This window comes from Haemaphysalis longicornis, unplaced genomic scaffold (genome assembly GCF_048455015.1).
Source record: "Haemaphysalis longicornis isolate Haplotype H1 unplaced genomic scaffold, Haemaphysalis longicornis Haplotype H1 scaffold_1, whole genome shotgun sequence".
Lineage (NCBI taxonomy): Eukaryota > Metazoa > Arthropoda > Arachnida > Ixodida > Ixodidae > Haemaphysalis > Haemaphysalis longicornis.
This window is the reverse complement of record NW_027526203.1, coordinates 23,715,456-23,730,226: the sequence shown is the minus strand read 5'-3', so window position 1 is coordinate 23,730,226 and position 14,771 is coordinate 23,715,456. Positions and strand designations below refer to the sequence as shown.

At 47.9% G+C, this 14,771-nt stretch overlaps 1 protein-coding gene and 1 pseudogene across 1 annotated transcript; one reads left to right on the top strand and one right to left on the bottom strand.

Moving 5' to 3' along the window:
* Positions 1 to 4,685: 4,685 nt before the first annotated feature.
* Positions 4,686 to 8,398, top strand: LOC144163366 (uncharacterized; annotated as a pseudogene).
* Positions 8,399 to 9,567: 1,169 nt separating this feature from the next.
* Positions 9,568 to 13,560, bottom strand: LOC144163359 (uncharacterized). Its single transcript, XM_077694315.1, has 3 exons — positions 13,327 to 13,560; positions 11,712 to 12,420; positions 9,568 to 10,535 (listed from the first exon to the last, which is right to left on the bottom strand). Exons 1-3 carry the CDS (start codon positions 13,530 to 13,532, stop codon positions 9,855 to 9,857), a joined length of 1,596 nt encoding a protein of 531 aa, XP_077550441.1. The 5' UTR covers positions 13,533 to 13,560; the 3' UTR covers positions 9,568 to 9,854.
* Between the last annotated feature and the right edge of the window lie 1,211 nt (positions 13,561 to 14,771).

The window sequence follows — 14,771 nt, the reverse complement described above, 5'->3', positions numbered from 1 at the left end:
TTCAAACAAGAAGTAAAAATGAAAGCCCTGGAAAGATCGGGCGCACTTAACAAGGAGGGCAAACGTAAAGAAGCTCTGCTACGAAGTAGCCTTGATGTTTGTGTCAAGGAAGAATGCAAGTCGCCCGGGACGTTCAAAGATGATATTCGAACACTGAAGGCGCAGCTTGAGGAATTAGATAAGGAGAAGTATCATGGTGTGCTTGTACGCGCGAGAGCTGAACGGTTCCTGCTTGGTGAAGCGCAGACCAAAAGGGCGATCAGCTCTGAGAAAAGATATGCACCTAAAAACATGATATTGGAAATCGAACATGATGGCGCACTTGTAACGACCAGGCAAGCATCGAGCGTAGCTTCTGTGACTACTATGAGAAGTTGTTTGCTCGTCAGTCTTATGATGCAGGGCAGTTTGAAAACGAGTTTATGTGTTTGTTTCCATGCCTGAGCGAAGAAAAAACAGCAAGCATAGAAAGTGGTATTACAGTCGACGAAGTAAGGAGGGCTATTGACGAGCTGAGCCCAGGGAAGACGCCGGGTCCTGATGGACTGACCACAGCTTTTTATAAAAAGTTTAAGGATGAGATTAGTCCTGTTCTACGGAACGTCTACGCCGAGTTGTACAACACAGGAGTGCATGCTACCACCTTCCTTTCTTGTGTCACATACAGTGTTTATACCCAAATCAGAGGACGAAAACAAACTGAGGCATATCTCGGCGTATCGCCCAATCAGTTTGACAAACGTCGATTACAAGGTGTTAATGAAAATATTAGCTAGTCGTTTGCAGACTGTAATAAAAGATATTGTGGGACCGCACCAAACGTGCGGAATAAAGGGGCGGTCAATAGTGACAAATACTCATACTGCCAGAAGTGTTCTCGAATGCTGTGACAGTATGCAGGATGCTTTGGCCATGCTACAGATAGACCTGGCAAAAGCATTTCACCAGGTATCGCATGAGCTTCTAGATATGCTACAGCATGTGAACGAAGGTTCTGTTGTTCGCGAGGGAGTGCGCATGGCGTACAATGGGTGTTGTACTCACCTTGTTCTAAACAAAACGGTAAGCAAATCCATTCAAGTTCAACGAGCTGTGCGTCAGGGTTGTCCATTGTCACCGTTGCTTTTTTGTTTGTACATTGAAGCACTTTGTTTAAGTATCATAAGAAGTGAGAGAATCAACGGTTTTCGGTTAGAGTCTTCTGAAGTGCGAGTGCTCGCCTATGCTGACGACATAGCCATTTTTTGCGTCGACAGGAGCAGCATAAGTGTTGCTGTAAACATCTTGAAAAGGTTTCGTAAATATAGTGCCAGTGGAGTCAACTGGCAAACATGCTTGGGGTTCTGGCACGGGGACTGGGATTGTACGCCAAGTGTGTTCGAATGTATCAGCTGGCATGACAACGCCAGGTAAGTACTTGGGAGTGCCCCTTGAATATTATGAAGATACGGACCCCTATTGGCGCAGACAGACTGCTGAACTACGCGAAAAAGTAGAGAAAAGGAAAGGCAGTGGCCTGTCCATGTTCGCACGGGCATCAGTGTGCAACGTCTTTCTAATAAGCAAAATATGGTATGTGCTTCAGGTGCTGCATTGTTCGCAGGCGAATGTACAGGCCTTTCACCGGGTGTTCGCAGTACTTATCTGGGAATCGGCCTGGAAAAGAACAAGCCGCACTAACCTCTTTCGGCGCGTGCGTGAGGGGGGCCTTTCTTTGTCCTATTTGTTTTTGCGGGAAGTCGCCAATCGCTTTTTGTTCTTTCGTCATGTGAACGATCCTTTCTTGCGCACTGTGTGTCAGCTGAAGTTATCCAGGGCATTGCCTGAATTTGTTGTTACATCTACACATATTTCTGTGGGAGCAATCAAGGGCTACTTACGTGAAGTGGTTCAAGCGAACCAGTTTTTGCGTGCACGTTCCAGTTTAGAGTACCTATCAAGCGTTACGCGGAAAAAGTTGTACCCTGATTTGGTTGACTTTGTGCTACCTGTGCAGTTGTACAGGACAATGTATCGTGCAGGGCCTGGGCAGGACGTACTAAAACGTGTAAAACGTATGGTAGTGCCGCCTTGGGTGAAGTCTTTCTTGTTTAAACTTCACGTGGGCGTGCTTCCTGTAAAAACGTGGCAGAAAGAGAAGGGTTTGTACCTTCCATGGGAGGTTGACTGCTAAACCCGAGACAGTAGAACATGTGTTTCTCGAGTGTTGGGACGGAGTTTTTTTCGGGGACGTGCTCCAGCCGACCTTGAAAAAGGACTTCCCCCTGGACGCACATGGGATCAGGTTCCTACCCATTGAGAGAGAGAGAGGAATTTTATTGAAATGAAATAAACACAGAAAGGTCGGCCTGACGGTAGTATATCTGGCCAGCTATTCTGTGTGTGGGAAGGGAAAGTGGAGGAAAGAGTGTGGATAGAGGACGAGAGAGATGAAGATGGCGGAGAAATAAATAAAGGGCTATGTATAGAAGATGTGTACCATACGACCTCGTCATGGTCCTGGCCCTGCACGGCATTTGGAAGTCTCGTATGGCGATTCGTCATCGTGACATTGATGCTAAACGCTCGAAAGAGTATTTTGCTGATTGTATGCGAATTATGATCGAAGTCTGGAGGGCTCAACCTGACCCTCCGGAGTGGCTGTCCGTGATGGAGACTCTAACGGACCTTAAGCAATTTTAGCCGTTTTCTGGTAGCAGAGTTTTGGCTAGCAGTTTTTTATCATTGTTGTGTTTTCTTTCTTTGGTTCAAGTGCTGTGTAAAAATATGGCAATAAAAAAAAGGTACGTAGTGTAGTGGCTAGAGTGTCCGCCTTCCAATCGGCATTCATCAGTTCGAATCTCGGTGTGGGACAACTAGGTTTTTTTTTTTTTGCATATGCATGGAGCGCACGAACAAGATGCCTAAACCACACTTAAGGTCAGGATGCACTTTTTCATAGCGTAGCTGTATTACGTTACGATTTCATACATTTTTCGGGTGGCCTTCGTCGCGGGCACTGCACGTCGCGGCGGCCCTATGAACCTCCCCCTCTCTTCCTATTCTCTCTCTCTCTCTCTCTCTCTCTCTCTCTCTCTCTCTCTCTCTCTATCTCTATCTCTCTCGATGCCCTCACATCAAGACGCCATGCGGCAAAGCCAACTTTATGCGCATGTTTTTAATGCGCGAGGCGTTAAAAAAGAAGCGAAAAGTTCATGGCTGTGCGCCTATTTTTTGTTCGCGTGCGTGCTTATAACGACTTCAGAGGCTCCAAATGCGTTGAAGCGCGAAGCTTCCTGAAACACGCGCTTGAACCCGGCAGTGGCTTAAGGAAACAAGCAGCGGTGTAACGTGTAGGAGACTGATCGAATGCATTTGTAACCGGAAGGTGGAAGGAGATAGCGAAGCAACCTTCGAGAACTCGGGGAAGTTAAAGATGATTCAGGACATACGAATAAATTTTAAACAGAATTAAATAACGAAACCATCAATGAAATCAATTTAAAACTTAGAAAAAACTTCGCTATGCAGTCAATGTGCTTTTCAAGTCATGTAATCGCTTCACCTTTTGCGTTTCTTAACGCGGATTCATTCATTGGCGCTCTTTCGCGCAGATATCTTTGCGCCGCTAACAAGAACGTTTTGTACGGTGACGGATCAAATTGTGGTGGAAGTAGGAGTCTAAGCTCTCTGTTGTTGCATCTATTTAAAAAAAAATAAGTCTTGGTCGTCATAAGATGGGCGTGCCATTCTTCCATCCACCCCAGAGAAAACCAATAATTTCGGGAAACAGGGCGACCCCTGCAAAACTATCCCTCCAAAAGGTAGAGCCCACCATGCTTTGTGTGTATTTGTCCTTGAAGAAAAAAATGCTCGCGCCTGCTATGGGATGTCACAAGAGTTCGAAGGCCTGAACGCGCGTGTGCCCTGAGCCACCATTGCCGCGAAGAAGGCTGCGTGGCCCAATGTTCCTTTCCCTCCACTTCTTTTTAGATGCAACGCATCTCTTTAACTCGCTTTGTCCCGCGTTGTCGCGGCGTAGTCCGCATCCCTCCCCCATTCTCCTCGCCGCGGCAGCTGCGCGCTAGCCTACATGCGCCGCGCCTTCGTCGTTTAGGGTAGAGTGAACTAGAATAAGTTCACCTTTTTCAAACCCGATTGCAATTTTTATAATATACATACAGTGAACGAGATAGAACAGATTACCTTTCAGTGGGCTGTCATGTTTATTTCGCAATTTGGTCCAGTACTGGGGGCATCTACCTTGTTTAGCATACTTTGCAGATTGCCGTCTTTTTTGCGTTGCTTCTGTTGATGCTTTTTACGTAGAAGTGAATGCGGGTCGTGAGGTAAAACGCACCTCTGCCGCAACAGCCTTACAATGATCACTGCACCCAAGTTCACACTGCTGCTTAGCCTTCACCACACTCAAAATGTCAAGGATGCTATCTCAATGAAGCTCAAGAACACTGAAGCATTCAGTGAACGCGTTCTCCCTTTTTAGCACAAACCGGTGCAGAACGGCCTGTACACAAAGTGGAGCTCGCACACTGCAGCCGACGATTCTGTGAGGGGCTTGTCCTAATAGTTACAAATACGTTTCCCCATTCAGTCAGGATGCATCTGTTATTTCCCAAACAATAGGCAATATGCGAAATTGACAGCGCCATCTAGCGAACGCAGCAGGTACCCTATCCGCCATTTTGATGCTGGCGAGACGCGACTACTACGCACGGGCGTCCCGCATCTGAGCGTACGTGCATCGACTGTCACCGTCAAATTTTTGCTGGCGAAATGCCAGTACACTGTTGTGTACCGCTGTGCAAGCAGCGCGGAGTCACAGACAACGATGGGAGCAAGGTATGTGGCATGAAATACGTTTTTGCAGCGGTCATCTGAACGCAAAACAGGGTATAGCGTGCGGAAGCTTTATGGGCGCATTCTGGGTTGCATGAATCTCCGCGGTGCACCGGCCGCACGAGAGGAAAGCGGGACTAACCATTTTTCTGTGTTACGCAGGCGGGCTGTGTTTTTACAGGTTTGTCAGCTTTGCGGCTAGGTGTTTTCTCTACGTCGGGCCTCTCCACGACAGTGATACCCCGCAGTCGAGTGGAGTGGATACCCCGCCGCTGCTCTTGGGGTAACTAATGTGATAGAATCGAATAGTTCGGACGGGGCTGTTTTGTAACCAGATTACACCATGTAGGTAGACGACGTAGAAATGGTAGTTTTGAAGGTGATTGCGCACAGCGGCGTGGAGAGCCTCCGATAGTCCGAGTAACGTGCCGTACACGCATCCTAGAAAGGCAGCTTGGCTGCTTATCCGCGTTCAAGCTCCGTTGTGTCCGCAAGTACGCTCACCGCGCAGCAATAAAACGGATGAAACTGGGTCATTCGGAGGAGGGCTATGCCCCCTCGCGAACAGGAAAGTGTCTGCCCAGGCGCTTAACTTCAGATCCCGTAACGTGCGCGGACGCAACTTTTCCATTCGGTGCTCACTCACTGATTTTACTTCACCAACGAAAGAGGACCAAGATAGGAGGGCGCGCTGCCGGAGGTTGGGAAACTGGCACCATGTAGTTTCGCCAGGGCTTGGCTGGATGACGTTCTGCACGAGTTCAGAGCTCGGCAGTCCCATTAATTCGTGAGACGGGATTAGTCTCTTCAGTTCAGTTGTGTTGCAGCTCACCTCACCTGTATTTATGTTTCATTATCAAACATACAACTGTGTAAGCAGCCAGCACTTGCCAGATTCTACCTTTTGGCTGCCTTAGGCTCGCAGCTCCTAGAAGCCTTTGTAGCTACCTGGAGATTAAAAATTAACTGATTTAAATTCCCTCGAGTGCCCAAAGGTATTATAAGCTGTATTGTAGTGCTTCATTAGTCTTGCAATGCACTTACTTATTAATGCGACCTCTATTCTTTGTGAGATGAATTTGTGATAGTGCCTGTGTTTGTAAACTAAACTGAAAAACCAAACAGCCAAGACATACCTAGTTCATGACGTCGCACTGAATGTTCATATCTTGTATTCGCTCATATCTTGTAGGTATCCTTCCACCGCTTTCCGAAAGATGCAATGGTCTACAAGAAGTGGATTGTTGCAATCAAGAGGGATGAAGGCCCCGAATTTCAAGTCGGCAAATCAACAAAGGTGTGCTCGAAACACTTCAGGTCATCGGACAAAGGTGTGCTCGAAACACTTCAGGTCATCGGACTTTATACCTGGGGTTATGAGTGGCCGCAGCCTCCTTCGGGACTCGGCAGTACCGTCAATTTTTGCTTTTTCTAAGAGCAAAAAAGAACGGAGGCCCCCAAAGCCACGTGCTTCACCAGAAGTAAGGAGACAGGACCCAGTTCTAGGCCCAGCAGTGCTAGACGATGAGCCTATGCATAGCCCAGATGAAGTGGAGGCAGCACCCGAAGGTCCAGAGGAGCCCACTAGGCTCAACAGCTCACTTGAAGGTGAAAATGCTCGTTTGACAGAAGCAGTCCAACAGAAAAATCAAGAAATCGCACGGCTCCGAGACGAGTGTTGCCAACTCAAGGAGCAACTGGTTGCTGCGAAAGGAACCATCGGGCAACTGGGCTTGGAGAAGGCGTCCCTGAGTTGCCAACTTGCTGCCGAAAGAAACAGAACGGCTCCCTTCACCGTGGAACAGTTCAAGGACTGCAATGAAGACATGATGTTTTACACGGGGCTGCCAAGCTACAAACACTTCGAGAAACTTTTGGTGTACTTGAACCCCGGTGATGATGGGTGCAATGTTCTGCGTGCAGAAAGCAGTGAACCCAGATCATCGCGAGGGCGGAAGAGGAAACTCAGCACGGAAAACGAACTGTTTTTGGTGCTAGTCCGACTGCGCCTTGGCCTGTTTGAAGATGATTTGGCACACAGGTTCTGCATTGCCCAGTCAACTGTGTCCCGAATTTGCACATCGTGGATTAACTTCCTGTATGCCAAACTAGGCCTGTTGCCTCTGTGGGCTCCCAGGAGAGTTGTAGATGCTACAATGCCGCCTGAGTTTGAAGAAAAGTATTCATCAACTCGAGTAATCCTGGACGCCACAGAAATACAGTGCGAGGTGCCATCATCCTTGTCCCTACAGTCCACAACGTACTCTCCGTACAAGTCGGCTAACACATTCAAGGGACTCATTGGCGTCCTGCCTAATGGCCTTGTCGCCTTTGTGTCAGAACTGTTCACAGGATCAAGCTCAGACAGAGAGTGCGTAATCAGGAGCGGTTTTCTAGATTTGATGTTTGACGACGGAGATGCAGTCATGGCAGATAAGGGCTTTCGCATCGAAGATCTCCTGGAGAAGAACGGAGTGAAATTGAACCTGCCGCCGTTCCTGAAGGGTGGCACATTCTCTCCTGAAGAAGTCAAATCTACAAAGGAGATTGCTGCTTTGCGGATACACGTGGAGCGGCGGATACAGCGGATAAAGGCGTTCCACATCTTTGATCGGCCCATACCTTTAACCTTGGCTCCACTGATCAACCAAATTTGGACGGTGACAGCAATCCTGAGCAACTTCCAGTCTTCCCTCATTCAACAGTCGAGTGGCAAACCACAAGAGCCTTAGGTGTGGCAAGCCAAAGGAACACACAGCATTTGGCATGTTTTAATGCACCGACGACTAACGATTGACTAGTTGTGAGGTTTAACGCGCCGACGCTACACAGGCGATGAAGCGCGCCGTAGTGGAGGGCTCTGGAATAATTCTGCCCACCTGGGGATCTTTAACGTGCACTGAAATCTCGAACACACAGGCAATTTCACTTTCCGCCTCTATCCGAAAAGGGGCCGCTCCGGCCAGGATACGAGCCCACGAATGGAGGATAACTGCAGGATCAAAAGGGAGACGACAGCATGGACCGTGAAATTGGTAATCTGTAGCGCTGTGACTTGAGCACTCAGGGGCGCCCCGTGCGCGAACAAAAAGCCTTCCCGTCACAGCAGGGCCAGCACCTTATCTCTTTCTGGGCACGTAACTGCAACGGCTTTGAGCAGGGGCGGGGCCTATGTGTTCTGACTGTGGGTCTGTGATTGGACCAGAGTTGTGTAGTTTGATTCCCTGGGGGAATCGTGGGACTTTAGCTTGAACAAAAAGGCAGTGTTGTGCGCTGCAAAGTTGTTGCTCGCTGTGTGATTTGTTTCAAGACGTGGCCACCAAACTTGTACTCGCGATGTAAATACTTGTGCGTTGTTTTTTTCCTTTTTTTCCTGATCGTCTCCAGACACCAGTCACGCTACCAAAATATACTCCCGAACACAGATCCACAACAGTACTTTGTCAAGCTTCATTATAATTTCTACGCTCATTTGTAATCCTTCATTGTTCATATACTGTGTTGTGTTTGTTTACCTACCTCTAGTGGACTCTTATTATAACAAATCTTGCAAAGGTTGACTATAAACTGGTTTTGTTTTGTCCATGTGCAGTTCAATGGCAGAAGATGTGGTTGTGTCCAGTTATTCTGAAGCATGTGGCGAAGGAACTAGTTTACAAAGAAAACCGCTGCAAATGCAAGAGTGAAATCCTGTCATTTCTTTTTTAATCACTTTCACAAATGCTCATGCAAGTACTACAGCAATGTGCCACTGAGCACAGAAGATACCGCACTTGTGTGACATGCAAGTTGATATGCTGTGCACAACTAATTAGGAGCAAGGAATATTTGAAATGAAATAAAAAATACAAAAATGAAACAATTTAGGCAGGAAAAAAACCACATCCTTTGGTAGACATTGCTTAAGAACAGCGCAAGGCAAAAACACATTACCAGGTAGCATAGTGATCATCAAAAAAAACACAAAGGCCCCATTAACTCGGAGTCGCAGAACCATAGAGAAACAACAAAGGAGAAGTAGGTTGCACAAATTCAGGACACTATAACAAGTTTAGTTAAGGGGCCGCACATTCTACTAGTTTGAGCTCCAAACTTTGTTTTACAACTGATAAGTAACCACAGAAGCTTGTTCTTAAGGGAAAAAATGTGGTGTGCCAATATAGCTACATTTCTGAAAAATTCAGGTCAAATAAATCTGTTCAGATATACATATGTAACTTTTACGCTAACACATTGCTTGTATTTTTGAATTCAAGCTAAAAAAAATTCTCCCAAGCATTGCTAAAGATTTGAAGTGTATAGAGGCTTAAGATGAAATTACAGTAAAAGCTGGTTAATTTGAACTGACGCCCTGGTCTCAACCAGCACAGCCCTGTATATTTCAATTTGGGAAACCTCCCGATAATTCGAACGCGTCGGTATCCAGAACAGTTAATTCGAACTGGGACCCCCTGCTTTAACCATAGCTATGTGAAATTCAAGTCCGAGTCACAGCGACACACACTACAACACATGTCCAGGATGTTCTACGATGCTTCCATTTGTCTGAATTCTCCCTAAATGCTTTTGTTTCTGTTTCACACTGCATGCATGCTGCTACTTTGTGCTTGATTGTGTGCACTTCAAAACACTTTTTTGTACTTCTTTCTGAACCCCACAATGTGACCTTTAAACATAAAGACCTCAATGAACATATGCAAAATTAGGAACACGACTAACCACACAAACTGCAATCAGAAATAACCATCAATACACTAGGAAGTGCCCTACTCCCCAGTACCCACTGCGGTGGCACATGGCTGAGGCTGTGTGCTGCTGAGCTTAAAGACGTGGATCTGATTTCAGTCCTGGAGGCTCAGATGTAAGTGAAAGGCAAAAACCCAAGTGTGTCAAGATTTTGGCAAATGTTAAAGAACCCCAGGTGGTCTAAGTTAATCGGGGGCCTCCACTACAGCACGTCTCATAGGTTAGGTGTAGCTTTGGCACACTAAGCAGTCGAAATCTGAAAGCTTCACTGATTACCGCCTGGCAAGATGGGGCAGCATGTGCTCAAAGAAAAAGGCATCAAGCGTTTTGCGCATATCCCCCCACTCGTTCCTGTCGAACCAAATGCGCTCGATGCCAATCCACTTTTCCGAACATACGACAAAATCGCCCCACAAGCAGCCAGTGAGGGCCATCTGCCCAAGAACCTGAGCATAATACTCGTGGTCTCTGTCCAGCTGCGGTTCACCATTTTCCCCGAACACCAAGGAAAACTTTCTTGTCTTCGCTTCCTCTGGCTCAGAGTCTTTGAGGGAATGGGGGCACTTGACCTCCAACACACCATATGAAAGTTCTTCCGGGTCGTACACGAGTCCGTCTGGTGTTGCACCCAACCAGGGGCACACGGGGTCTACCACAAGGCCGCAATGCTGCACTGACACATTGTGCCCGCAGCTGTGCATAACAGCTATATACCTGTCCTTGGCCATGCTCTCATTCCTTATCCCGTATTGCACCGGACGGACATGCGTGAGGTCCTTCGGCTCAATGAGGTTACGGAGGCCCTTCTCCGTCCATGCCTGCCGTCTGACGACTTGGCCGAAAGATGACGCAGTCAGCCGATTGGCCCGTGCCTGTCTCCAGCGTTCACTGAGGCGTTGCTGCCTTGAGTTCAGCTCGAGGTCCCGAGCTTCTTCTTGTGACAGCTGGATCTCCTGCACAAAGTGGAAGTACATACAACATGAGAAAGCGCTACAAATTTTTAACAGCCCAGCGTTTTCATACACTGTACTTTGATAACTACTAACAAGACCCAATCAGCTCTCCTGTAGCCTAGCTGGTATGCCAATGTCTGTTTTCTGTACCATGCTGCTCTAAGAGGATTATTGATGGCCAGTCATCAAAAGAAAGATTTAGGAGCCACTTTTAGGAGAGTCAATGGCATGAATGACAGAACAGCAGCACCAATGAAATTGTGCTTTTCAATAGAACAGGCAGGAAAGGAGCGCAGTTCGAGATTTTTAAAGCAAAGCTTGAATAGCTAGGGTTCCATATATTTTTCACATTTGCATATAGAAACTCATGAGGCTGCAAATGTTTTCAAGGCACAAGGCAATGAAAAAAAAAGTTCTCACACGTGTCCCCTAATGTTTAAAACGGCCTATGCCTTAGATGGTGACCGCGCAGGTAAGAAAAACAACGGGATGTTTGTCTTCCTCACGAAAGTAGCTAGGGACTTAGGCTTAAGAGTGGCACACACCCCAACCGAGGCATCGGTGTTTTCAACACAGAATGAATGCGCACCTGCTGAGTCGGGCTCTGTCACCCGCCGCCGTAGCATTTGAACCCGCTGGTTCCTAAGCTAAAACTCTACTGTCAATGCAGGTTTGACAAAATTAGAGGACATGCAATCGACACTGGCCCCAAGTTCAATTAAGTGTGAAGTCTTGGTTTACATTACATTGATACATTAAAATGAATGAAAATAGATATTGGGTGGTCAGGCTAGCAAATAGCAAATGTTATCCTGTAAAAGCACTTATGAGTGAGACTGTTTAATGGCCACACAGCTTAACATCCTTCAAAGTGTACAATATAGAGCAATGATCCACACTGACAAAATATAGCATGGCATTAGTGCTGGGCTTGCCTGTACTTCAAAATTACTTAACCACGATCATCACTGGGGCCATTGTCTCAGCAGTTGTAACATTGGCTGGAAGAAAAACGGGCATTCATCATTTTCTCGCTCTCTCTTTTTATTGACGACTGCCTGGATTGCATAAGAATATTTCTAGGCTGCATGTGCTCTACATCGAGATCCACCTAATCAGTTAAAAGCATAAATAGTACACACTCCGCCAATGCAGTGAGAAGCACCTTTTCTATACTGCACTTAAGGTCAACACCCTCCATTCCTCAGCCGTGAATCTGCCGGGCAAGGGTGGCTGTGAGGCTCCGTCACTGAAGAGAGTCGGAGCCGGCACTGGTGTCACGGTGGCTGCCCCTTGTGAAATGCTGGGCGACATCCACGTAGTGAAGCCTGCAGGGAGTTTTGCCTGCTGATACGACAGTGCAGACCCAGCAGGCGCAGGCCCAAGCTTTGTGTCCACTGACGGCCCTCCAGCGGCAAGGAGAACGGCAGCAAAGTCGAAGGTCCCAAGGCTCTGCAGGTCCTCTCCCAGTGTATGGATCGCGTCAAGTTGTTGCTGCTCCTTTTGCTGTTCAGCCCGGGCATCAAAAAGTCGCACAGGCATTGGCACGCCCACACCACCCTCACGTGGACTCCGCCAGTCCACATTCTGCACGGCCATGGGCCTGATGCCTTGTCGTCGGGGGCGCCTCCACTGCTGGGGGCGCCTCCTCAACTCGGTGCATGAGAGCTCTGGTGGTGCCTCTTTGAAGCCCTTCTGCTTCAGCAGAACAAGAAGGCGCAGAGCCGCAAGAATGTGGCTGCACGCACCACCAGCCCCTGCGGGGCACTCACACGAGTCTGCCACTGCTCCATTATCGCTCCTCAAATCCACGCTGACTTTGTACGGCCGGCCACTCTTTTTCTGGCTTCGGTAGCACGTGGCACGTGCATAGACAATCCCAAGACTGTAAGAGCAACAACAACAACAACAAAAGAAAGAACTTTGTAAGCTGCACACAGTCAAGTTTCTCATCTTTTTACCAAGTGCAATATCACAAGTACGAATAAAGCTGTCGTGGCTTTACAGTGCCACGACAGCTTTATACAAAGCAACAAGGTTATGCAACCTACTCTCCACAAAGTACTGACTATGTCATTCGGGAAAAATCCTCCTGCAGCTGCCGTTACAGTGCAATAATACAAAACCGGCATGAAGTGCTTCGATGTGAACAACCTCTAGTGTAACATCAAACACACTGCTTTTTATTGACGAGTTAAAAGCTAGGGAAACCATATATGTCAAAGCTGCTGAAAAATCTCTAAACCAACAAGCGCCGCATGAATCAGTTTTTTTTTAATTCTCACTGTGAACTTACGTGGCACTTGCGGTAGCGATCTGATCAGTTCCGTTCTTTCTAGTTATCCTCGTAGATCCGTTTAGTATAAATGCTTAGTGAACACACTAGCGTCCGTCGTGTTTTATACAAAACAGCATGCGCACTCGTAAGGCAACACATTAATATTAGACCAGTAATGCATACGTGCCGACGCAAAATTTGCTAAAAAAACTGTTTTTCATAGTACGAGCGATATGTCCTTCGAGGCATGCACACTGCACCACCCGAACAGCTGCGAAGTTCCTGCGCGACTATGCCTGCTGATCGGACGTGCTAAACATAAACGCCAAAACATAATGACAAGTTATCCAAGCACGTGAGCACGCGTAGTGAAAGAAACACGCACTGACATGACCGACCTCGCTGAGAACGCCCGCACGACGTTGGCATCGGCGGCACTGTTTGCGCGTTACTTAAAAAGGAAAAGCACTGCATGCTTTAAGAAGGTTACATAAGAATACGTCGCTTACGTACCTCATGTCACAGGCGTTGGTCAAAACCGATGATGGCAGCGTATACGCCTCCACGGCGAAGGCATACGACTTGCTTTGCTGCTTGGACGACGTCGGCGCCTGGTTGATTACGTCCGCTACAGTGCCGTCCGATATATGCGGCAAGTTTTCGAGACAGTTTGTCCACATTACATGTTCGGACACTGAGAAACGTCTCGCTGTCGCCATCACAACATCCCAGCGCACTGAAGCGGGTGTGAACGACTCGTACGGCCGTGTTAGCGAACGCGTTTCCGTCGACCGCTCGCCCACATTAAAATGGCGGCGGGGTCGAAGTGCACAGTGTTGCCAGAGCACAAAGCAATTTCGCATATTGCGTATTCGACGCACAATGTAAATTCTGTACTCAACCAAGCACTCTATGGCACATAATATGGGAGTGCGTCAAGAACCCAGACCTCCCACCTCCTTTTCCTTCCCCTACTCCTGAGCAGTGGGAGATACTCCAGCTCCCTCCCTCAAGATCAACTTCTGCTGGTCGACAGGGCCAGTCGAGCCGGGACGGCACATGATTACCTGAAATGAGGAAACACCCCACGTAAAAGCTCGATAAAAAAAGCTTTGTCTCTCTCTCCTGCCGGCGCAAATTGCGCTTCCACTTTTTTCGAACCTCTTCGTCTCTTGGGGCGGCGAACAAAGACGCCTTTGGAGAGCCCTGATAGCCGGTGTGACAGCCTGGGCAAAACAGTGCGCATCAGTCTTTTCACCATCTTCCTCACATGCTGGTCCTTGACGAAATGCACTCTCTCACTGTTTTGAAAAACACGTCAGAACCTCCGCACCAATTCCACCGAACGCACGTGCACCCACCGCCTTCTAAGTTCTACGTTTCGTTGGTTTCGTCTGGTCTGAGGGCTGCGGCTGCTGCGGCGACAGCACGGGCGCGGCTGACCGGCTGCGAGATCGTGCACGAGCGCCCCTAGCCACCCTAGCGGTGGTCGACGGCGCGCGGTACGCCGAAAGCAACGCCGTCTCCGCCCGCTCGGGCCACTCCCCTATTCTAGTCAGGGCCCTATTCTCGACTGCACAAATTGCCGGCAATTCAGGCAATTTTCCGGAAGTCTTTTCTGATTGGCTTTCAATTTTGGTCACGTGCTTCCGGTTGACAAAGCGGTTGTGTGTGCTGTCGTCATTTTGACGTTTCATGTCGTCTACAGACACCGGTTCTAAAGTTTGCCTTATTTCTCGTTACTAAAGGCGCATAATTCTTAGCCGGCAATGAAAAACCAGACTAAATGCAGCGGACATGACAACGTAAGCCTGTCTTTGCTATTCAACAACAATACTGCTTGTAATACACACCCCCTCTGTGATTGGCTGAGAAGGCGTGACGTAATTTAAAGAGTTGGCGGGAACGATTACGTCATGCATTGGCAACTTCAGCCTGCGTAAAAGTGACGTAATGCT

What these genes read in the sequence shown, in the direction of transcription:
- LOC144163359 (XM_077694315.1), bottom strand. Translation starts at nt 13,532, where the DNA reads ATGGCGACAGCGAGACGTTTCTCAGTGTCCGAACATGTAATGTGGACA. An exon ending in ACCAACGCCTGTGACATGAG is followed by an intron (nt 12,421 to 13,326) that starts GTACGTAAGCGA and finishes TTGCTCTTACAG; the next exon opens with TCTTGGGATTGTCTATGCAC. An exon ending in GGGTGTTGACCTTAAGTGCA is followed by an intron (nt 10,536 to 11,711) that starts GTATAGAAAAGG and finishes CACTTTGTGCAG; the next exon opens with GAGATCCAGCTGTCACAAGA.